This window comes from Prenolepis imparis, unplaced genomic scaffold (assembly GCF_030444845.1).
Source record: "Prenolepis imparis isolate NDT839.2.m4 unplaced genomic scaffold, iyPreImpa1.0 SCAF_9, whole genome shotgun sequence".
NCBI lineage: Eukaryota > Metazoa > Arthropoda > Insecta > Hymenoptera > Formicidae > Prenolepis > Prenolepis imparis.
Genome location: NW_028141167.1, coordinates 15,720,048 through 15,745,532, shown reverse-complemented (window position 1 = coordinate 15,745,532; position 25,485 = coordinate 15,720,048). Strand labels below are relative to the sequence as shown.

The 25,485-nt window shown below is 30.5% G+C and overlaps 3 protein-coding genes and 1 long non-coding RNA gene across 17 annotated transcripts; 3 read left to right on the top strand and 1 right to left on the bottom strand.

The window, feature by feature from the left end:
• LOC145940516 (uncharacterized) lies at window positions 1–1,398 on the top strand. Its single transcript, XR_014426024.1, has 4 exons — window positions 1–315; window positions 417–581; window positions 785–892; window positions 986–1,398. It is a non-coding gene; the product is annotated as an uncharacterized LOC145940516 (long non-coding RNA).
• Window positions 1,399–2,089: 691 nt separating this feature from the next.
• Window positions 2,090–8,282, top strand: LOC145940702 (uncharacterized). Of its 3 annotated transcripts, XM_083046146.1 has the most exons (13): window positions 2,090–2,423; window positions 2,594–2,717; window positions 2,891–3,172; window positions 3,401–5,112; window positions 5,192–5,397; window positions 5,574–5,972; window positions 6,083–6,241; window positions 6,435–6,611; window positions 6,871–7,008; window positions 7,101–7,163; window positions 7,248–7,465; window positions 7,590–7,758; window positions 8,024–8,282. In XM_083046146.1, exons 5-13 carry the CDS (start codon window positions 5,334–5,336, stop codon window positions 8,113–8,115), a joined length of 1,479 nt encoding a protein of 492 aa, XP_082902272.1. In that variant the 5' UTR covers window positions 2,090–2,423; window positions 2,594–2,717; window positions 2,891–3,172; window positions 3,401–5,112; window positions 5,192–5,333; the 3' UTR covers window positions 8,116–8,282. The 3 variants fall into 3 exon arrangements, with proteins under 3 accessions (XP_082902272.1, XP_082902273.1, XP_082902274.1); XM_083046147.1 differs by lacking the exon at window positions 2,594–2,717 and having other exon boundaries at window positions 2,891–5,112; XM_083046148.1 differs by lacking the exons at window positions 2,594–2,717; window positions 2,891–3,172; window positions 3,401–5,112.
• Window positions 8,283–11,592: 3,310 nt separating this feature from the next.
• Window positions 11,593–14,404, top strand: Pig-b (phosphatidylinositol glycan anchor biosynthesis class B). 7 transcript variants are annotated; one of them, XM_083046332.1, is made up of 3 exons: window positions 11,593–12,440; window positions 12,540–12,716; window positions 12,809–14,404. In XM_083046332.1, the coding sequence occupies exon 3, from the start codon at window positions 12,881–12,883 to the stop codon at window positions 14,387–14,389; it is 1,509 nt and encodes a 502-aa protein (XP_082902458.1). In that variant the 5' UTR covers window positions 11,593–12,440; window positions 12,540–12,716; window positions 12,809–12,880; the 3' UTR covers window positions 14,390–14,404. The 7 variants fall into 7 exon arrangements, with proteins under 7 accessions (XP_082902458.1, XP_082902462.1, XP_082902459.1 ...); XM_083046336.1 differs by having other exon boundaries at window positions 12,534–12,716; XM_083046333.1 differs by having other exon boundaries at window positions 11,593–12,453.
• A 3,459-nt stretch (window positions 14,405–17,863) lies between these two features.
• On the bottom strand, window positions 17,864–25,414 carry LOC145940420 (uncharacterized). Of its 6 annotated transcripts, none has more exons than XM_083045555.1 (5): window positions 21,174–25,414; window positions 19,088–21,081; window positions 18,678–18,916; window positions 18,246–18,405; window positions 17,864–17,947 (listed from the first exon to the last, which is right to left on the bottom strand). In XM_083045555.1, the coding sequence occupies exon 1, from the start codon at window positions 25,144–25,146 to the stop codon at window positions 23,461–23,463; it is 1,686 nt and encodes a 561-aa protein (XP_082901681.1). In that variant the 5' UTR covers window positions 25,147–25,414; the 3' UTR covers window positions 17,864–17,947; window positions 18,246–18,405; window positions 18,678–18,916; window positions 19,088–21,081; window positions 21,174–23,460. The 6 variants fall into 6 exon arrangements, with proteins under 6 accessions (XP_082901681.1, XP_082901684.1, XP_082901682.1 ...); XM_083045556.1 differs by lacking the exon at window positions 17,864–17,947 and having other exon boundaries at window positions 18,051–18,405; window positions 19,088–19,174; window positions 19,236–21,081; XM_083045557.1 differs by lacking the exon at window positions 17,864–17,947 and having other exon boundaries at window positions 18,054–18,405; window positions 21,174–21,230; window positions 22,428–25,414.
• Window positions 25,415–25,485: the final 71 nt, after the last annotated feature.

Below are 25,485 nucleotides of genomic sequence, written 5' to 3'. Positions count from 1 at the left end.
TGGACATAGGAATAAAGGGACAGAGCAATAGCTGCGGGGGGTGAAGCCGTCTCCGGGGAGCGGGGAACTACGGTCACGTGGTACTTTGGTGCCGCATTGGCGATTGGTTGTGATCGCGCAAGCGCAATCTTTCATCGAGAGTCAGAAGTGTCATGGAAGTGTCAGAACAGTTTTATTGAGTTATAATTCAAAGAAAAAATATACTGTTTTTACAATGCCACAGTGCATTGTAAAAAATTGTAAAAATCGTACAAGAAGTCGTCTCGTTTTGGGACAAATAAAAGAAAAAAATATAAATAATGTCTCATATCACCGGTAAGAAAAATCATATTTTATTAGCATATATGAAAATTATATTGTATTATCAAAATAAGAGAAATGATATAATATAAAGTAACACATTTATTTTTTAATAGATTTCCAAAGAATGAAAAAGCAAAATTGCTTTGGTTGAATACTAGAGCTAAATGCGGAATTAGTTCCTATTGGAGCAAGAATTTGTTCCGCACATTTTGCAGAAGATGCCTTTAATTTTTTATATGGTACAAAGAGACTTCGACCAAATGCACTACCGTATATAGGTATCAAATAGTATTATTATTATCAGGATTGAGAAATAATACGTTATTTGTAATGCCATTATTATTATAATTTTTTTCTGTTTACAAGTTAGTAGGGGGATTATTTTTATCAAATAACTTTCCCAACTGTCTGATTTATTGTATGGCACAAGATTATGCAGTTTTATTTATATATTGCTTTGTATCTTATGTTTACTTGCTAGAACGTGTGATTGAGAATGTTCCAAATGATGGTATTATTGCATCAAGTTCTGTATGTAATACTTTAAAAATTGATAGAGCCACATCTCCTATCCCTGGATGCAGTCATTGTAAGAAATATTTCATCTTATTTAATATAATATGTGTAACAATTTTCTAAAAAATTAAAATTTGTTATACATTATATTTTTTAAATTTTTTAGTTGCGGATCAGTCAACAAATACATCACCAAAGAGAGACCATAACGCTCTTGAAAAGGAATACCTCCACAAAAAATTGCAAGACACAAAAACCTCTTTTTCAAAAAAGTTTAAACTTTTGCAACAGAAGGTTCGATGAAAGGAATCACGAATAATCTCTTTGGAGGCAATTCTTAATTCACTCAAGAAAAACAATATGTTAGGGACTGAAGAATTGCAAATATTACAAGACATAGGTGGGTCAAATTCTAAAATATTAGAAAGACAATTGCTTAAAAATAGAGGAAAACCTGTAAACAAACAATTTGATAGTCGACTTAGATCATTTGCTCTAACTTTACATTATTATTCGCCAATGAGTATGCGACATGTATTTAATAAGCTAATTTTATTTAAAGGTCAATAAATGTAATAAAATTGATAAAAAATAATTTTGTTATTAATAATACCATCCTAATCTCTTTATGCAATAAATATTGACAGTTGTACAATTTATTAAAGAATGAATTATTTATCAATATTTAGGTATTTACATTAACATTTTATAATAAAATTTTTAATATTTTATTATAAAACTGTAACCAATACTTACTTCCATGGGCAAGTTATATGCTGTTGCAAAATCCGTTAAATCACATTGTTAAATGCAGAAAAGTGAAAAATAATTTTCTAATCTTAAAAATCTTAATAATCATAAATATTCTTCTAGTTATTTCTATTTATAAATAGTTTTATTTTACTGAATTCATTGCAATTAATTGCAAAATTAAATACTAAAACAAAAACAATAAAGATTTTTCATATCTATAGATTCTAACTTTTTTTATCATTTAATTCTGACATCTCGATGACATGCATTAACACCATTAACATTTCAATATGCTGATTTATAAATAAAACACTTTGTTTCTCTATTTTACTCAAAATATTCTATCACACATTTATAATTGTAAACAAACTAAATGTCTCATTTTCAAATTTCGCGCATTTATGCTAGAACCAATTACTAATGCGGCACCAAAGTACCACGTGACCGTGTTCCCCGCTCCCCGGAAGCGGCTTCACTCCCCTCGCCTAAAGTAGAGGTTTATACTCCGTCCCTTTATTCCTATGTCCATGATATATATATAATTTTTTATTAGTGAGTGCTCAGTGTACGGTGTTGTGTTATTGAAAAGTTGTATTCATATTTCGTACCTGCGCTGTTAGCGCATATCACGAATGCATTGCGACAGTGCGACACGTGCGACATTGCGATAGTGAGCTTGCACGATCTTGTTCGCAAGTTCGCTAGACATTTTTGTTGAAGGCGTATTAGTGATTTCAGAAGTTATATAATAAAGAAGTGATTTTTTAAAAAGTGATTTTAATTTTAATTGTTGAAGAAGGGGGAGGTCTACAGAAGATAAAATTAAAATGTCGAAACAGTCTAAGAAAGAGGTAAGACTCTCGATTGCGTTACTTCTTTTTCCTGGTATGTACTAAATGTTGCACGTAAAAATTTATTAAGATCATTATCTTCCTATTTATCTATTCGTTCCTCGTGACACATTTCTTTTTATTACAACACTAACCTATTTTTTCAATAAAATACTTTGTCATTTTTATAGGTTATATTACACTTGATCTCAAATGTTTAATATTGTATGTATTTATTTATCAATGAGAGGTGGTAATATTATAATGTAGGATAACACTATAAACATTTCACTAAATAATAAGTATTAATAAAAGGTAAATGTTCAATTTGTTTTTATTAAATTTTAAGAAACATATGCATGCACCTATTAATATATTTGATTTTTTGCTTATAAACACAAAATATACAGTCGCATACTCAACTTTAAATGAATTACTTTTTAATTATATGAATTGTAATGTTTAATATATTTTATTTTGGGCTATAGATCTTGTCATGAAAAGAAAATTATATGCTCAGGCTTCTAAAGCCAATGCTAAACGTTTCCGTGAAGCTGAAATTGAGGATCAATTGATTGAGATGGAAAATATATTAGATGGAGCATGCTCTAATCCCTCTCATGTTTTACCTGCTGTGCACATTGAAGAAAATCATAATGTTCAGGATAATGATTTAATTGTAGAAGACGTATTACATAATCCACCAAATCATGAAATTGAAAATGCTGAATATAGTGAACACAGCAGTAGTGATGAAGCAGAAAACGAATGTAATATTGAATATTTGAGAGATCGTCCTATTCATGACATAGGCCGGTATTCATAGTCCGATCTTATATTTAAGATCGTCTTAAGTCCGAGCTTGAGATGCTACGCAGCCATTTGATTGGTTGAATGGGATCTTAAGTCAACCTCTGACCAGACTTAAGATGATCTTAAATGTAAGATCGGACTATGAATACCGGCCATAGAGGCATATTTATTGAACTTTTTAACAGAATGGGGTGTTCGAGATGTATCATTCAAAAAAATGGATAAGCTTTTAGCAGGATTGCGAGTTATTTTCCCTGGTTTGCCAAAATCATATAAAACAATTCTTCATACTCTTCGTACTGTGAATATTAAAGAAGTTGGTCAAGGTCTAATGTGGTATAAGGGTATAAAAGTTAACCTTGATGAAATATTAACTGAAGACTATTTGCAAAATAAAAATCAAATTATAGTGGATATATTTATCGATGGTGTTCAATTATATAAGAGTGCAGATGATCAATTTTGGCCAATTTTAGGTTGCCTTAATGGTGACAAATTTCCTTTTATAATCGGTGTATGGTATGGGCATTCAAAGCCTGATGATTTAGAAGGATATTTATCGGATTATATTGAAGAAGTTAAAAATTTGACTATTAATGGTTATGAATTTAATGGTGAAAATATTACTTTTAGTATAGGTAATTATATTTTAGATGCCCCAGCTAGACAATTTATTAAGGGCATTCACAATCATAACAGTACATTTTGCTGTGAAAAATGCACAGTTAAAGGTGTTAGACATAGAAATCGTCAAATGTTTTTATATGATAATGCATCTCTACGTACGGATGAATCATTTAAAAACAGAAATCAACCAGAACATCATAAGTACACTTCACCTTTAGAACGGAATTTACAATGTGGAATGGTGTCCACGTTCAGGCTTGATCCGATGCATCTCGTGTATGCAGGAATTTTTAAGCGATGGTTACAGTTTCTCTTTGGAATCATTGTAACAATGGGCAAAATTAATAACAGAGCTAAATCTCAATTGTCTCTAGAAATGTTACGTTGTAGCCCTTGGGTGCCTATAGAATTCAATCGTCGACCTCGATCTTTTTATGAAATATCTAAGTATAAAGCAACAGAATTCAGGCGCATCTTATTGTACGATGGTGTGCGAATCTTTAAGAACACGCTACCTCCTAACACATATAAGAATTACTTACTTCTACATAGTGGAATATATATACTGTCCAGTCCAACTCTAGTGCAAAATCCAATTATGCTCAATGCTGCTCAAGAAATTTTAAAAGAATTTATAAAGCGTCTCAGATTTTTGATAAATGTTTCGTTGTTTATAACATTCATTGTTTAATTCATTTAGTCGATGAATGCCGAAATCATGGAAGTTTGGAATCATTTAGTGCTTTTAAGTATGAAAATTTTATGGGCATTATGAAACGACATTTGAGATCTACTTACAAGCCTTTACACCAATTAATTAGACGTGATGCAGAAACCAAAGGACGGTTTGTTACAAAAAAAAAGACAGATGAGCCCAATAAAATTTTGTTGAAAAATCAATATAATGGAGATAACCATTTTGAGGGAGAACAGTTTCAGACTGTTGTTTTACATAATGTTACTCTTACTAAGAACGAAGCAAACAGCTGTTTTAAAACTAAATGTGGAGATATTGTAATCTTGGACAATGTTATCCGAACACCTCAGAATCGAATTTTCCTAATAGGATATAAGTTTATAGAACAAGAAGATTATTATAATTTTCCTATCCCATCTTCTGAACTTGGAATTATGAAAATATCTCGTTTACAAAGTCACAGAACGGCTTATAAAATTAAACATTTTCTTTGTAAATGTGTTCTTTTTCCTGATAATGAGGAAACATTTGTATGCATTCCTCTTGTACATTGCAACACTCAGTAGAATACCAGTAAGAACTTTTATTTTTTAATTATATTTTATTTTACAAGTTATTGATTTGCAGCCTAATATTTTATTGTTCTTTTCAGTTCGCAGTTGTGGAATTTGATGATTCATGTGATGAATCTCAAACACTAATAGAAGTAATTCCTTCCAAATGGTTATTTGATAATAATACTAAATGCCAAGTATCCATCTAAAAAAGATAAGCTTAAAACTACTCGTTTGGTCATGTCAAAAATAGATCCAGGACAGGATTGGGATATTTATAATCTTCAATTTCATCATTACTATAGTAAGTGTGTAACTTTCGGAGATGTGTATTATCATATATTTTGTGTTTGAATATAAGTTCTTTTAGTACCAATATACAATATACTTAAAATGTAACTACATTTTGTTTCATTAAAAAATGAGTTTCAGTATTATGTGTATTTTATGTTATATCTTTACGCATTTTCTCACTTGCAGGTACCTATAATACTGCTCTCAAAGCAGCCAAAACTGTTTTAGAGGGAGAAGTTGCTCAAACAGAAGCAGAAACAGATTATACTCAACCAAGAAAAAGAAAGAAGAACAGAAGATACATATCATCTTCATCAAATGATGAAGAAGTAGATGAGTCTCTATCAAATGTTCCTCATGGTACAAGTAGTGAAGTACCTGCACCAGATTCTCGTCTTTCAAATAAATTGAAAGTACTTCTTAAAAATAAATCTATGAAAACATCAGCTATATGTCAACAAAAAGAAACATCTGTTGGAAAATTATTCTCTCGTAATGAGTCACGTGTTAAATCTTCAAGCCTTTTAAAGTCAACTAATACATCAAACAAAAGTCCGATACAGCAGCATTCTTCACAAAATAAGGGTATGTCCATATTCTTATTTCGTGAGTTATTTTTGTTTCTATAATTTTAATAACAATCTTTTTATAATCTTTTATAATTTTGTAATCTTACAGTCTTTTTATCATTTTAGTTACACAAGAAAAATATTTATCTCCTAAAGACTGTAACACACAAATGTCAGAAAAATTTGTGACCGCAGAGCCATCGCAATCAAAAAAAACCAAACCTCTCAATAAATTGCACATTTTTTCACATTTAAACAAAGAAAATTGTCGTAATTCTTTTAATAGTAAGTTACTTAATTTCTAAATAATAGTGATTTTCCATGTTAATTATATATATATTGTATATATATATATATATATAATATACATATATTATATATTGTATTATATTATATTTGTATTAATTATTATATAAATTATATAAATTCCGTTTCTCTTTTTTGTTTCTTGCATAATTGATTTTGTGGACTGTTACAGTTTTTGAAAAAAGCTCATCTCAATTAACTTTGGATTATAATGAACAATCCGTAATATCAGACAGTTCTTCGACGAGTACTGTGTCTGTACATGTACATGATGATATCTCAAAGAGAAAACAAAATGCTTTCTTAAGAGACGATAACAAAGAAAAGTCATCTCCGGCCTTTGATGATTGTAAGTGAATTGAACATTTTTTTCTATCACAATTTTCTGAGTGCACTTGCATTTAAATTAGAATTATATGTATATATTGCATTTGCAATATATATATATATATATATCTCAATTGTATAGTTTTTTTAAATTAAGTTAAAATTTTATATAAATTGATTTCATAAATATAAAATAATTTGTGAATTTTTTTTACTACATTTTGTTATGTCTTATTCAATCACTAATGGAAATAGAAATAACAATTCTAATTTTGATTCAGATGATAAAAACAACAATGATTACAACGAGAATTTTACAAAAGATAGAAGTGAATCTAGTGTTTCAAGAGATGAAGAAAGAACTTTAACGCCAATGGATAATAGCAATAGATCATCTCCAAATTCACCACCATTGCAAGGTAATATGATTTTTCCAATAATCTCTTTTGAGAAGTGGTTTGCATATTACTTTTTTCCTGATATATATTAATATATATTATATTTATTTCAGGTTTATCGAATGCAGATCGTGATTTGCTGACGACGACATTAAGCTATTTGAAGAAGCTTCATGGTAATGATTTTTTTTGTACTAATTTATATAACTGCAGTTATTACGTATGATACATTTTCTGATCATTAATTTATATTTTCGTAGGACCGATTGTATCTAATCTTGATAGAGATTTGCTTCGAGATGTATCAAGTAAGCTTGACATAGTACTAATGAACCAACGTCGCATCTTAAATGAAATATTTCCTGGAGAAGCTGTGATAGAGAGACCTGAAAATTGCCTCCCCCTTCCATTGCGAGATGAGAAGTCATTTCAAACATTTAACGAATTTTTAAAAGATAAAATTGCTTTTTCTCAATTTGTAAGTATAGTTGATCTTTTTGGGTATTATTATTTGTATATTTTCTACAATATATGAACTCTTCTTTTTAGCATTTATTTCTTTCTTTAAAAGTCAGCTTGTTGAAGATATTTGTTTATTTCAGATCAACTACCTTAATGCACATATTGTTGATGATTCTGACCAGTGGAATGCTGCTATTCGTCTCATGTCCATCGTATTACACAATGAGCTTGCAAGACAAATTAGTTGGAAAGGAACTAAGGGAGTGAAAATCTCTTTTTATGGAACTAGAATCAAAGAAACTTTGTTTTGTAAGTTTTTCTATAATTTTTTCTTATTTTTAAGATATTAAGTCCTCTGATTAATCATTGTCATGTATTAAATTATGAAAAACGAGAGATTACATGAACTTTTCCTTTCTTTTTCTTGCAAATTAATTTATTTCAGTGATCAAAGAAATCAAAGAATTGCTAAAAAGACTTACGTGATTTTTCGTTTTTAACTTAACACAATATTCAATATAATTACAATAAAATTAAAAGATCACTTTTTTATTTCTTGTCCATTTCTGTTTAGGTGCCATAATGAGCCGTTTTAAAAATGAATCATTGAAAACAGCTGAGGAGTCTATGAAGCGCTGGTTGAATACTTCTGGTCAACGTAAATGAAAGAATGATAATTTTTACTGTGCAATGTTTTTAAAAGTGATATTTATATTCTCTACTATATACTTTAATATTAACTACTTTAATATATTCTACTATTACTGTGCAATAATAACGTTTATAAATGATATTATTTGTAACATGTAATATTATTTGTGATATTAATAATAAATGTATCATAAACAGTCAAATATGTTTATTAATTACTATCTTAATGTCTCTAGCAATAATTTTGAACAGTCAAAAAGGAATGTCAAAATTACGTCATTGTGAACATCAAGACAATATCAAAATTTTATACAATTTGATGTCATTTTGACGAACTAAAATTTGACCATATTTATACATCAATTTGACATCATTTTGACATTTCTGTTCTCCTTGGGATCAGAAAAACTCTAATATAAAAATACAAATTCGGGTATAAAGGACTCTTAATAGTTTATTAGCCCTTACTAATCCTTTATACTCGAATTTGTATTTTTATATCAGAGTTTTCTCGATTTTATTATTTTAAAATAATTCTTATTCCTAATATTTAATATTTGTTCCTAATATTTTCTCTATTGTGCGCAGGGCCTTAGATCTTTTTCATCTGAAGAATCTAACAATTCATTTATTATTACGTGATGCGTGTTGATCATTGCACTAAATGGCACTGAACGTTCTTTATACTTGCTTACACCAGCTTGTCCCCGCTTGCACTAGTTCAGTTCAGTGCAGTGCACTGTGAACTCAGTGCAGCAATAAAGAACAAACCTATCACAATAGGTGATTTAAGCCCTAAGCCTTAAGAAATTGACCAATCACAGTCGAGTTTTCTCCTCATACTTGACTGCGATTGATCAATTTCTTAAGGCTTAGGGCTTAAATCACCTATTGTGGACCCAGCCTTATATTTAAGACTGTCTTAAGTACAATTTTAAGATGTGATTAACCAATCACAGAGCCGTATTTGCATTTTAAGACATTACTTAGGTCGGTATTCATAGTCGGTTCTTATATTTGGCTGCTTTCCTTTTAGGGAACACAATCGACATTTTTGACACAAATCGACACACGTCGCTTTCCATTTAGAATTTCATTCAAACTCAATCAATACTCTTCGACTCTGCTCGAGAGGAGAGTTGGAGTGTGTTTTTTGACTAGTGATGTTAAAAATGAGTCCCGGTAGCATGCGCACACAAGCGTAAACAGTATATGTATACGTTTGAGAAGTTCTTTTGTTACGATAAATCTTACGATAAATCTGTTTGAGAACTTTAGGATAAATCTAAGGTTAGGTATTAAAAGTTCACATACTGTGCATAGCGCGTTCCATTTATACTGTAACAACAGTGCTCAAGTGCGTTAACTTGTGTCGATGATGTGTGTCTCCTAAAAGGAAAGCAACCTAGTCAAGTACAATCTTAAGATGTGATTAACCAATCACAGAACCGTATTTGCATCTTAAGGGTCGGCAGGCGACCCAGGCAAACTCCGAATTGATGTTGGAGACCTCGCGCGGTGACAACGCGAAACTCCGGTTTCAGTGTTACCAACGTTGAAAAACCAATTTCAGGTTCTATGTAGTGGTGTATATCCGTACACGTACACACTATTGCATTGCTCACGCGGCGCACGGTAGAGAGACAAGGATCGATAATCACGTTATCCTTGTTCCTCTACCGTGCTAATCACGTGACATGCTACACGCGAGATACGGCCTGAAAATGCTTTCTGGCCTTCCGTAGCAGAAGGCAGGAATGTAGCAAGGCTAATAAGCACCCACTTTTTGTAAATTTTATATATGCTTATGCACATATGTGCGTATATATAACAAATAGTATCAAAAATTTATATATATGTCTCCAAATTGTACAATGATAAATAATAATGATAAAATAATAATTCGCAGAGTGAACTAATATACAACATGTAAGACACGGGCGCTTATTAGACTTGGCAATTTATTGCTTTTTCACTTGTACTTTTTCATCGATATTTTATATGTATCGTCAGCGCGATAGAGAGACAAGGAGAGAATTCTTGTCTAACATGTAGTGGCAATTGTAGATTTATAGGCTAACAAATATGTATTACTTACTTTTTGATTATATTGATGTTACTGTATAAGAATACTTGCTCCATATAAATCGTGATGTAAAGAACATACGAGTAACATATTATAAATAGCTCAATGCAAGGTGTTCGGTCTGTCACCCTGAAGACTCAAGTTCAAGTCTATCGATATGATTTTTTTTTATAATATATTAGAATATATAAAAATTATTTTAAAAAATATATTTTTAAAGGCGATTAACTTTAAGAATTTTTAAATATTGAAAATATCAATTATTTTACAACTATCATATACATAAAAATGCAAAATAATTCCGTGAATAAATTATAATGTATCCTGTAATAAATCAATAACTAATATATATATATATATATATATATATATACATATATATATAGGTATATATATATATATATATATTGATTACTGATTTAGAGAGATAGATTTATTACTGGATTAATTTATTTACCGAATTTTTTGCATTTATATATACAATGTGTTTGTAGTTGTAAAATTATTGAAATATTTTCAATATTTAAAAATTCTTAAGTATCGCCTTTAAAAATATATATTTTTAATAATTTCTATATATTCCAATAATAATAAATATAAAAAAATATATATATATACCGATAGACTTGAACTCGAGTTTTCAGGGTGATAGACCGAACACCTTGCATTGAGCTATTTATATATTATTTATAAGTTCTTTATATTATTCTTTATGCAGCTGATATTTTTATACAGTAACATCAATAAGAAATCAAGATAACACATACTTGTCAATCACATATATACCCAGATAGCAAGTTGCCGATCAATTTACTTGAAATTGCTTTGATTAAGTTGTTTTCAATATTGAGGAAAGCGGCTTCCGATTTTATCTATTAAATTGTCGATTGTTATTGCTATCGACAATTGTGAGCAACTTGAGAGCAACAATTGCTTTCTTAATAAAAAGTTATTGGAAATCACAGAGCAACATGACGAAAACAATTTCCACCTAAAATTTTAACAACTAGTGTAGGCAACTATTGTTCGTATAATGCCTTTATGTTAACCTAAACGAAATTCTATTATCTCGATGATAGCAACATAATGACAACTGAATGAAAACTTGTGTCAAGCAACGATTTTCTTTCTTATGCCAAGGAACGCTTGGCTAACTGGGTATATATATATATATATATATACATATATATATACATATATATATACATATATATATACATATATATATAAACTTATAAATATTTTAAATATTCTTTCTAAATTATACATATAATAATCCTTAAAAAAAATATATATTTTAATATTTAATAAATCATTATTCTATAATTTGAGATACATAATATATGCGAGATACGGCATACAATAAGATACAATTATTGGAAGATATTGTTAGGAGCAAGATCTAAGATATCGTTATCCTCGTTTTACATATACAGAGAAACAAAGGTAATACGATAGCCGGTTCTTGTTGACATTATCTTTCAATAATCGCATCCGTGTGCTCAACATATTAGTATTTGTGCCTACATGGACGCTACTACATACGCGATGCAAGAGAGACAAAGACAGAACGATTATCTCTCTCCTTGTCAAGCTGTCAGTATGTTACCACGAAAATTTCCCCAGTTCCTTAGATCTAGTGAGAATCGTATCGTCCAGATTTCTCATCAAATAAGTGACATAGCTTCGTGATTTTTTTTTAAATATATTCTTTATATAATAATGCAATCAGCTAAAGAGCCCGATTTTGCATTTTTGCTCTTAAAAATTTATAATAAATTAAATACGGACTCGCGGCTAACCCAACCTTACCCGTTGCTAACTGCACATTTCCCCAAGTTTATTAAAAAATTTTATTTTCACCTTTTTTTAATAAAATAGCTCTTTAGCTGATTACAGTCGAGCTTACTGATTAAGAATATCGTAAATTTAATGAGATTCATTCAGTATTTTGGCTAAAATCTGGATTATACGAATCCGTAATTCCCGGCCGGCCGACAGGCGTCTCCACCGTGTCGCCTGCCGACCCTTAAGACGGTCTTGAAATAAGAACGGACTATGAATACCGGCCTAGGACGTAGCAAAAAGACCACGTGGCAAGAAGCGACGCGGTAGCCAATAAACTTACAGCTCTTCTTATTAAAAAGCGGTACGTTGATTGGCTACCGCGTCGCTTCTTGTCGCGCGGTAAACGTTTCTGCATCCTGTGTGCCTGTGTGCCACATGTCGATGGTTGATGGTTCTGCTGAATGCGGTAAATAAAAGAAGTATGTACATACATGTGCCTCAGTGAACTCATATTAAAATCATTCAAGTTACATAAAACTCTTTATGATTTACGTGTAAGATGCAGATCATCACGATACGGCTATTTCAACTTGTTGATTGTCTGGACATTTATTCTTCATCCGTTGCTGATATAATCAAGAAGAAGAAGAAAAGAAGTACAACTTAACCTATCTTCAAGATTTGTTTCCTAAATAATTATAGTCACATTATTGATTGGTGAATATATATGAGAATACATCCGGTAAGTTAGAGATTTTTTTTCTTTTTAAATAACAAGTATTTTTGCCTCACTTAGGAATATCTAAGATGTATTCACTTCTTTTTATGTACTAGGTATTAGAAAAACTGGCTCGTTCTAGAATATCCAGAATGAGACTCTAGAAACATGATTGTATTATAAATGATATGTACGGATTCGAGATTACTGGTTTTAAAATGCATTTATCAAGAAGATTTGGAATATTCTCCCTTTTGTTATTATGGCGGTTGATCTCTGTGATCGTAGTGCAAACTGCTCATGTGCCAGACGAATACTGGCAATCTCTTGAAGTAGCTCATTATCTGGCGTTCAATTATGGATATTTTACATGGGAATGGACAATAATGATTCGTAGTTACATTTATCCATTTTTCATATCGATTCTGTATCGTATACTTGCTTTACTTTCATTAGATTTCACATTGTTATTAACGATGTTGCCTCGTGTTTTTCAAGCTACTTTAGCTGCTTATGGTGATTACAGATTTTACAAGTGGACCAAATGCAAGTGGATGTTATTGGTCTTATGCTTGAATTGGTATTGGTATTACTGTGCTTCGAGAACGCTGATAAATTCAGTGGAGACTGTGTGCACCACAATAGCATTATCAATATTTCCATGGAAAGATAATCGTGTGCAAAATATAAAGTTTTTGTGGATTGTGGGCTTTCTCTGTATGATAAGACCTACTGCTGCGATTATATGGTTCCCATTATGCTTATATCATATTTGTTCAAATGTAGCAAAGAAAGCATTATTTGGTCGTTATACAATGATAGGTTTTTCTTGTTTCTTGATTTCCACATCAATAGATAGCTACTGTTATGGAAAATTTGTAATAACCCCTTGGAAGTTTTTCCAAATGAATGTGCTTAGAAGTGTCGGAGACTTATATGGCAAAGAACATACATTATGGTATATCTTTATCGGTTTACCTGTAATACTGGGGTTGTATTACATTCTATTTTTGATTGCTGTTTGGCAAATATTTAAACATCCCATTTACTTTTATCAAGAATTAATTATGCTTGTGGTAATCGGTTGGACGCTATTCGTCTATTCTTTTTTGTCTCATAAGGAATTTCGATTTATTTTACCGCTTTTGCCGATGTTGATTTATATAAGTTCCGCTTGCACTCGTCGTTTAAACGTTAGAATTACGGCATTTACACGTAAAAGTATTTTAACATTATTAATATGCAGCAACATCGTACCCGGATTTTATTTTTCCCTGATTCATCAACGGGGCACATTAAATGTAATGGAGCTCTTACAGCAGGAAATTTATGATAATTCTTTATCAACAAATGTGCTAATTCTGACTCCTTGCCATGCTACGCCATTGTACAGTCATTTGCATGTAAATACATCAGTAAAATTTCTAACTTGCAAACCTAATTTAGATAATTCTAATGATTATCTTGATGAAGCAGATCAATTTTTTGCAAATCCAACACTTTGGCTTGATAATAATTATGTTAATAATAAAAATGCTACATTACCAACTTATGTAATAATATTTGATAATGTTGTAAATGAAATAATTGACTTTTTACATAGGTATAAACTAATTGCCAAAGTATTTTATACACATTTTCCACAATCAAATTATGGAGAATATATATTATTGTATAAAAATGTAACATTTATTTAAAAGAATGATGTATATTTTATATATGTAAGTGTAATGAAGTAAATGTAAACGTTTATCAAAGTAATAAACGTGTCATAATGTATATTTCTATAAATTTTAATTTCAAAATATATAAATTAGGATTAATAAAAAAATTAATTTTTTAAATATTTTATAATCTATTTAGAAGAAACTTTTGATTTTTATCTTTGATATTGAAATGGAGCTACTTTTTTCTTCTCTCAATCTTTTATATAAAATATTCGATTTATTATATTGTTATAATATTATTTTATAAATTATATTTATACAGAATTTTCCATTAGAAACAGGACACCTAATTATCTCTTTATTTCTGACGAGATAAAAAATACTTCAAATATAATTTAAGGGGTAACACCACTGTAGACGCCCGAAAAAAGGCGTTTTTTGGTAATTTTTTTTGACAAGGAAGGGAAGGTAGTAGAATAATAATATTTGGTGGAGTTATTAACATTATATTTAAGTACAAAAAGAAAAATTATGATACAAATATGAATAAAAATGGCGACACTAGAGCCATTCGCCCGAGGCACGTTGAATTTGAGGCGCTCTGCGGCACGCAGTGTAGCTTGTGCAGATTTCAACCTGGAACAAAAAACAAAAATTCCACTTAATCTTCATGATAATAGCTAGAGAACTACGTAGGGGATTTTAGAAATATTGATTTTTGAGCGATTGGCGTGTGTTTGAATGAAGTCGTTCATTTTTCGTCGAAAAAAATGGCATTCATTTGTTTATAAATAATGTTTAAATGAACTTATCGAAAATCCCCTACGTACTTCTCTTTAAAATGTAATTTTAAAGATGTAGTTAAAATTTGGAATGAAAAGGATCAAAATTGTTTAAGTTATGCTGCGTGCCGTTTTGAAAAATCGTGTTTCGAGAAAAACGCTTTCAAAGTTTACAAATGAGTTTTAGACGTGAAAATATGGAAAATTCTATCAATAAAAATTTTTTACCATCAGTCTGCAATCCCAGGACCATAAAGTTGTCCTTCTAAATTCAAATATTCATCCTCGTTTTCTTTCCTTGAGGATTTGATGCTAGAGCGTGCCTCTTTTGCCTCGTCCGTCAAAGACTGCTCGGCGTGCTATGTTTTTTCTTCGTTGGATACGATTTTTTCGTACCTTTCTTGCCCAAATACACTCTTTTATCACTCATTGTTATTTCGAGAGCACTCAGAAATACAAAATAACTAGTACTAGTAGAAATAATTAGTGCGAAACACAAAAACTTTGTCAAGCGAGAAAAAAAACCAACGTTTCTACAGATACTGACGCTATACTAACGTACTTTTGTTTGGAAATGCTTCTGATTGAACCCAAACACCTTCTAACAACATCTTAGGACACTGGAGAAGTTAGAAATCAAAAGGTAAAGCATAAGGCTGTACCTTCCCAGCAAGTATGTATCCGACTTAGGTAGTCATTTCGGAATAGCCCGACGCGCTCGGAAAATAGGTCGAAATTTCGAGGAAAAAAAATCTTTTCCGGTATGAGACTTTTTGCCCCACATTTTAGAGGGTCTAAAGTATGTTTTAAGCCAAAAAAAAAATTTTCGATTTTTGAAAAAATTTACAGTGGTGTTACCCCTTAAATGTTTTTGTAGAACGAATAAAGTAAAGGACCCAGTTATCGACATCTTAAGGCCTTAAGGCCACACATGAAAATTTATGAATTTATTATAATTATTTCTGAAACATTTTATTTGAATGCATTACTAAAAAAGAAAAGTATTCAATAATAGTTGAAACATACTTATTTATGCTAAACTAAATTAAAAAATAATTATTTAAGCTTTATTTTATGAGTGTACTAATTTTCGACAGGTAAATTCTAAAGGTGACCGTATTATCGACATATCCGTCCTAATTACTGACATTCTGATTCATTAACTTATTAAATTATTTAGTTTTTTTTATTATCATTAATTTTTACTTTAAATCACTTTAATATTGTATTTTTTAACTTTACATTATACAGTTTTTTATAAATTATTTTTTTTATTATGCTTAATGTACTTGTGTCAGTTGAATATATTAGATAAAATTTTGTTAATTATCACATATTGATATTAGTATCACAACAACGGATTCAGATTGGTTTTAATTACAACAAACTTATTAATAATATAGAGTATCGTATAGAAAAATATACTATTTAAAATTTAAAATAATATACTTTATAATTATAAATTATAAATAAAGAAACAAAAGTAGAAACAAAACAAATTTTCAGTTTGATGTTTAACGTTATATTAGTAAAATTAATTAACTTTTTTCGACTGACTTTTCTTCGCTTTTCAAACATTTTGTCGTTTTAATTTCATAACTTGGTTTTTCTTTTCTTCATGTATACGTTTTCTTTCTTCTTTTTGTCGCAATTCTTTTCTTTTTCTAAATAATATGCTTTTCATTATGCCGATGAAGCGACAGATAAAATTTTATCTTTGGATTTTAAAAAATTTTCTTGAATTATCTTCATTTCTTGGCCAAAATAATGCTTTAAAATACATCAGGTACATTTTTGATAACATTAACATTATTAACGTTATTATTAGCATTATTAACATTGTTATTTTTCTCTTTATTTTCTTTAGGCAGTATAATGGGACATTATCATATTTTTTATCATTTTTAGAGGAATTTTCGCATGGTATATTTTTGATAAATTCTTTCCATAGGTCTAATGCTTTTTCAGCTTTAGAAATATATTCTTCAGTAATTTTGTCTTCTAAAAAAATTTCAGATTCATTTTATCGTTTATTTGACAAACAAGAACTATCTGACTATGTTCATTGATTAGGATGTTTTTATTAATTAAGTTATCAGTTGGCAACGGATTTATTATGGTTTTAAGATCATTAAGGCTCCTGGGTGTTCACCGCGGTCATATTGGATTGTGACGTCAGAGGCGAGAAAGCACACGCTGAAAATTCTTAGATGCCATTTTTTAATGAAAGATATTTCGATTAAACACTATTTCAGATGGCTTTAGCACACTTTTAAAATACCCCGAAAACTATTCTTTTTCCTTACCAATCAATCAACAAAATGATCGAGATATCAGACTTTGACATGCGGAATGACTGCGCATGTGCAAAGACAAGACGGACTGGGCCTTATAATATTACATTTTACAGCTGTTGATTGATTATAAAGGGAAAATGATAGTTTTCGGGGTATTTTAAGAGTGTGCTAAAGCCATCTGAAGTGCTGTTTCATCGAAATATTTTTTTATTTCGAAACGGCATCTAAGAATTTTTAGCGTGTGTTTTCTCGCCTCTGACATCACGATTTCGACATGATCGGCAAGGAGTCAGGAGCCTTAATGCAATTAATCTGAATTTCATCAATATCATATTAGTTTGAATAATTTCGGGATTACAAGATTTTTCAGGAACTTCAAAGGTTGCTTCAGGAACGTGCAAAATTTCAAATTCGTTATCAAGATCTATAGATACATCATGTAATTCTTCACTTTCTTCAGCCACTTTGGCAGTAACATTTTAATTGTACATACATAGGTACACGTTATACTGCAATGTATTATACATTTAATATATTTATTCATATTATTTCTTATATTTATAAATTAAATTTTATATATCTTAGTTTTATATTTAATTTTTTAAATTTAATTGCGCAAAAGTTATTTAAAAAATACTTAAAAACACGATAATAAGTTATAAGACTATATTTTTAATTTTTTTTTTTTTTTTTTTTTATTAGTAAGAAAAACAGTAGTAAACATGAAATACATAAGTTTCCTTTGCGCAGTCAGCGGCGCAGTCGGGAGTTAAAAATAAAAGTAAGAAAATCTTGACTTCTACATACTTTTTAAAATTTCCATTGTACGTAATGAGCTTAATTGATAATTTCCTTTGCGTCCAAACCACGAGCATTTAGATCCCATCTTATTGGTAAATAGTTTCTCCAATCCATTTTTACTTATAATTTGGGCAGTATTCCCTCCTAATAAATAGAAGAACATTTCCTATATAAAAAATAAAAAACAGTTTATGTTTCGTGTAGCTTAGGATTTTATTTTTAATGTAATTATCCCAAGTAGAATAGGAAGTCACAATAATATTAAAATGACGTCATTTGACATGAAAATGACGTCAAAATGGTTATTTTTGCTACCTAGGATAATTTTTTTAGTCATGTCACTTTGATATCATTTTGATATTATTGTGATTTTCTGTTCTGCTTAGGGTATTGGTAATTTTAAATTATTCAAGTATATTTTACTAAAAGAATTCATACCAATTGTTTCGATGCGGCTGTATTTGCTCTCAAGCCATCGTCAAACTCTAACAATTTCCTATATTTATTAAATGGTTTTGCAGGAATTATATTTGTATTCTGTATAATTGGGACAGCAGCTGCGTTTGAAGCAACATTGATATTAATTAGAGAGTCTAATTATTTTAAAAACTTATTTTGCTGTTCTACCATTTTCCTAATTGCCAAAACATGTAATATTTTTAATATCACGTGATTATCTGAAAAAATAGTATTTGTTAAATAAATATATTGTAAAAGTTACATGAAAAAAAGTAAAATACTTTTTATGTAAGTTTCACATTTTTACACTTAGCTTATTTAATAATAAAAGGTACAAACACACACACACACACACATTGCAAATTTTAGATATTAAAATTAATTAATACCTGTTCGTTAATCTTCAATAATAATGTCACCCACTGTAAAATTCTCATTTCTATTTGTCATTACAGCAGAAAAAGTATTTTCTTGGACTAAACAAAATAAAATTTACCTATTATTTTCATTTTATACTTTAATTTCTGAGAAATATACCTTCTTTATCGATTTCATCTACTATTGCGATTGGAGTGCCATTATTACTGAAATCACCCCCTTCTTCAATGATAGCAGTATCTTTTTTGCTTTTTCTATTATAATAATTCTATTATAATAATTTAGTTCCTTATCTTTGTGTATTGACAAATTTATAATATGTACAAAAACTAGTTAAATATGAAATAAAAAATATTATTCTTAGTTCAAAAATAATAAATAATAATAACCATTATTGAATTCTTGTGAAAGCAAAATTGGTACTGCTTCATCATGAAGTAATTCATCGCATGGATCTAAAAAATAGTAATACATATGCGAGGAGTCAACCACTATACTAAAAAATGTACAGTGATTGCCACTTCTAGGCAGTACAACATTTTATTGCTAGCATTGCTATTGTATTGTTAGTATTGCTTTCGTATTGTTAGTATTGCTTTCGTATTGTTAGTATTGCTTTCGTGTTGTTAATAATGCTGATTTATTCTTAATATTCTTATTTTATTGTCAGTATTGCCGGTACTGCCGCAGTATTATAAAGTATTTCTAGTGTATTATCTTTTTTTTATTACTAATACATATTTTTCTAAAATTATATTTTGTTTATTTAAATAATTATATTTAAATATTATATACACCAATAGTAATTTATTAAAAATTAGAAATAGTTTAATATATAAAATAGTTTAATATATAAAAAATATATCAATGAGATCAGTTAAAAAAACCAAAAAATTTATTAATCTATTTTACATAATACAGATAATGTAACATATACAAATAAAAATTTTTAAACATTACTTTTAGTATTATATTAAAATAAATTAAAAATTTTTATATAATTTTCATATCTCAACTAAAACTTAAAATTTTCATATAATAATCATATCTTAAACTAAAATTTAAAATTTTCATATAATAAAAAGGAAATATATGTAATGAATAATATAATTAATAATTATTATATAATTTAATAATAAAATATAATATTTAATTATTTTTTAATGGTTTAAATTTTTTTTGAATTTCCATACGTATTTCTTTATTAATTGTAAAAGGATCTGTGCCATTTAAAGATATCGGTCCATAAATTATAAATTTTTTATCTACATTTTGAATGTCGTCTTTCTTTGGCCATCTAAATTCATTTAAATTAGCACATAAAAATTTAATTTTACATATATTTTCTTTTATATTTAATACCCTTCCTATATACCATCCTGTATCATAGTAAACACAGTAATATTTTTCGCATTCTATTTTTACATTCAATTCTTCATTTGATTTTTTATTTCTATTTGCAACGTTTATGTTCATACAACGAACTCGATATAATCTGTCACTAGACAAACTATTTTTATTTTGATATAGCCAACAAAGTGAAGACTTTCTTACAACATATTTTTTTTCATTAATTTTTACATTTAAAAATAAATTTTTATTATTTTCTACGCTGTGTGTGCTATAATCTTTTAAATTTAATTCTGTTTGATTTTTAAATATCGAAATATCATTTTCTAGATTTTCTAAATCTTCCTCGAAATCTTCATTAGAATATCCAATATCTTCATTATTTTGTTCTATATTATTGTCATTTTCTTCTTTTTCTTCATTTTCCTCATCATTTAAATATCGAATGTTAATCCTTTCAAAACTTTCCTTTATTTTTTCTTTATTCATATTCATTCCTAATTCTATTGCAATATTTATTGCATCGTTTTTAGCGGTGTTCAAAATATGTAAAATTTTTTCAATAGATAGAATTTCATCAGATATTAAAATTGGAATTTCATCAGAAAAATTCCTAAGCGATTATTTTCTTCTCGTGGAAATTTAAATGTACCTCCTTAAAATAAAAATATGTATTATTAAAGTAAATTAAATGTTCATAATTATTTATGCGATTTAATTAAAATTTATATTATAAATTAAACTTACTTAAGTCAGTACTTATTTCATTTAAAATTTGCAATCGATTTAAACGTCTCAAAATGCCTAGTAAATTAAAATTAATATTGTTGAAAAAGTAGATGTCATGGATCTTATTTGTCTAAAAATTTTTTCACATGGTTGACTACTACATAACCAAGGTGTAAATGATGACTGATTATTTTCTCGTAATTTTTCAATTAATAGTATTAAACCATGTGCATTTAATTATATGCATGTGTAAGCATTAGAAGTTATGAAATTTTTATCAATGCTGTTGTACCGGATAAATATGAACAATTAAATGGACTGTATTTCAGTGAGATATAATTTGAGAGTAGTGAATGATCATAAATCTAGACAACATAAGATATACATATAAATATACATAACGACGCATAAAAGTCATAAAATGAAATGTCACAATAAAATATACATATATGCGATAAACAATATTATAATATGGTTCATATCCTCTTTTTTTTTAAGAAAAGAAAAGAAACAGAATAGTTGAACTGAAGCGCAAATTAAACCACATAAATATAAAATATAAACTTAAAGCGCAATTTAAACCATATAGATATAAAATAGAAACTTAAAGCGCAATTTAAACCATATAGATATAAAATAGAAACTTAAAGCGCAATTTAAACCATATAGATATAAAATAGAAACTTAAAACGCAATTTAAACAATATAAATGTGAAATAGAAACTCAAAGTATTAAAGCGCAAGTAAGACAAGGTAACTCTTGAAAATGCATTTTCAATATTGGATAAAACATTAGATCACCTTTTTTTAAAAAGGTAATGAATCAATCATATAAATAAGACATACATAAAATAACGCTGAATAATATAAATAACATGAATAGATGTGTTACCATAAAAGAACATTAAACATCATAATAATAAACCATACTTAAAATGACGCAATTAATAAATCAAATATTATATGATAAAAGAATTTTGAACTTGAACAAATGTTATCATTAGAAGTGTAGCGCAACCAAATATCAAATTAAAACCAATTTACATATTAGAATAAGAAATAATTAAACTCTTTTAAACAATAAGAATTAAAAATATTAAATGCGGAGCTCTCAAACAATGAATATTTATATTAGTATTTAAAGTATGGGTTGCGAAACCACAATTAAGCATTTCTAGTATGGATACAATAACTGTGAAAACATGCAATAATTAAACATTAAAGTAAATTATAAGTACTCGTGATTGTAAGTCACGGAGCACCGAGAAATACCTGGATTCAACAGTCTTTAAGAATTTGACTGATTCAAGTCTGTATTATCAGATAAGTAATACTCGCATAATAGTTCCTGTCTCAGAGATCATCCGATGTGACTGTCTCATTAATATGGTTTTGAGCATTTTTCTTTGGGATGATGCAGCCTTTATAAACTTGAGAACGAACTGATTCCACCGTAAAAGTTCCTTTGGTATATAGAAAGGGCTTAGAGAACGGCACAAGACCGCCTGTATATTGAATGGCCCAGAGAACGGCACGAGACCGCCTGTGTATTGCACAGCCCAGAGAACGGCACAAGACCGCCTGTGTATGACAAGGGCCTTGAGAACGGCACAAGACCGCCTATGGATGGGCCCAGAGAACGGCACAAGACCGCCTTTGTATGAATGGGCTCAGAGAACGGCACAAGACCGCCTATGGATGGGCCCAGAGAACGGCACAAGACCGCCTATGTAATCTGTCAATCTATTGTTGTCGACACATCACTCGTATAACCTGCTCTCTTTCTTTATATTTTCTCAACGAGAGAAACCTTTAGAACACTCTAGAATATTTCTTAAGAGGAGCAATTGCTGAATCAAACCACTTAATAGGACGAAGAAGAAGAAGTAAACGAGAGCCGATCGCCAAACACACCATGACGACGACAGACAAAAGACGAACGTTAGCGCCTCTGCTGTTATGTGTTTGGAGGGAAATCTCTCGCTTCGCCCAGCAACCAGTGCCATGCGTACGACTCGCCGCTTTGAAATTGCGCGCGAGTTTTGAATCCATGATTTTGAATCTTTGATTTTTTAACATTACCGCCCGCCTTCGTTAACCGCGATTAACGAAGAATTCGGAAGTTCTTCATGTAATGGTAATGGACAGATCTTGACAATGGGCCTTTTCAAGATGGTGGTTTGAGTTCGTACAGTGACGACTCTAGTATGACCGTCCTTGCCTGGGTGAGTTTCAATTATCCGACCGAGGAGCCACTTTGCTGGTGGATACCTCTCGTCAATGACTAGGATCATTGTTCCCTTTTCTAGTGAAGGTGTTGAATTCCTCCATTTTGAGGTGTCATGAAATCTTTGTAAACACTCTTTTGACCATCGTGACCAAAAACTATCGAGCAATTGTCGTAATAGCTGCCATCGAGATAATCGTGACTGATTGACATGTTCAAGAGAAGGTTCCGGTAGAACGGAGGGTGAATGTCCGAGGAAAAATGTCCGGGCGTAAGAACAGCTAAGTCTTCTGGATCATCGGATAGAGGACACAATGGTCGTGAATTTAGTACTGCCTCTATTTGGGTCAATAATGTTGTCATTTCTTCGTATGTTAATAGATGAGCTCCAACGATTCGTTTCAAATGAAACTTAACCGATTTTACGGCAGCTTCCCATTTGCCTCCGAAGTGAGGGGCACTGGGAGGGTTAAATCGCCATTGTGTTCCGTCATTGCTGAGTAGAGATGCCAATTTCTCTTGTTCTTGAGATGCTGCCGATAATAATCGTTGTAATTCAGCATCTGATCCTATCAAAGTTGTGCCACAGTCACTGAATAACGTGACGCAGATGCCTCGTCTTGCAGTAAACCTCTTATATGCAGCAATAAATGCATCGGCTGAATAATCGGTCACTAACTCAAGGTGCACTGCGGAGGTAGAAAAACAGACGAAAACTGCGATATAAGCTTTGTACTGCCGTGCGTTTTTTCCTTTCCATGTTTTTATCGAAAGAGGACCTGCGTAATCAATTCCTGTATGTATAAATGGGCGCGTTGTTGGGTTCACTCGTGCGGATGGTAATTGCCCCATGAGTTGCTGCGCTCTTTTTTGACGATACCTCGTGCAAATAACACAACGTAGAATGAAACCTTTCACTGGCAGACGCCCTCCAATAATCCAATAAGAATTTCTGATGTAGGTCAACGTGAGTTGTGTACCTCCGTGGCAAGTTTTGGTATGAGCATCCGCGATGATCAATTGGGTGAAAGTCGATTGCTTTGGCAAAATCAAGAGGTGTTTACTCTCTGGAGTTAATTGAGAATTTTGAAGCCGGCCTCCTGTACGTAGTAATCCAGCAGAATCCAGAAAAGGAGTCAAATGATTAAGAGAGTTGGACTGTGGAACAAATAAACCTTTGGACAGAAGTTTGATTTCTTGAGCGAAATGTGTTTGTTGAATTATCCGAATCCAGTATGTTTTAGCTGAATCAATTTCAGAGATGGTGAGCGGACCTTGAGTCTCATTTTTTGTACGTTTGAATCGTTTGACTGCTCTCATACATAGAGCTGTGATGCGTAAGAGCTTAGTCAACTTAGAATATCTGTTTATTAAGTCCCATGGTGGTTGTTGATTTATCATTGTTGTTGAGCAGACTTTAGAAGGTCTTTCTTCTAAATCATCAGAAGCTGAAAGTCCAAAGGAATGATTAGGCCAGTATTCACAAGATTGAGAAACCCAGGAGGGTCCTTTCCACCAAGTGGTATTTGTTGCAAGTTGAGAAGGTGACATTCCTCTGGTTGCGATATCCGCGGGATTTTCCTTTCCGGGCACAAACTTCCACTTTGCTTGTGGTAACGTCTCTTGAATGTGAACAACACGATTCTGAATAAAATCTTTCCATTTGGATGGATGGTTATTAATCCACGTTAAAGTGATGGTTGAATCAGTCCACATATAAATAGGAACTTTCTTGAAATTAAAGACTTTAAGAACATGAGTCATTAGTTTTGTAAGAAGCACCGCTCCTGATAATTCCAGCCGCGGAATGGTAAAACGCTTGAGGAGCCACTTTCGTTTTAGTTGTTATTAAGTTCGTTGTGATTTCTCCTTCGAGATTGACAGCTCTGAGATAAACCAATGCAGCGATCGCTTGAGTCGATGCGTCACAAAATCCATGTAACTGTATTTGAAATTCAGGTTTGATTCCAATCCATCGTTGAATTGTAATAGCTTTCAGATCCTCTAAATCAGTGCTGGGATTTACTTGCCATTTACGGCGAGATTTCGAGACGCACGCCCCCCACTCCTCGCTCGCGCCATAACAACGCAGCGCCGGCCGCT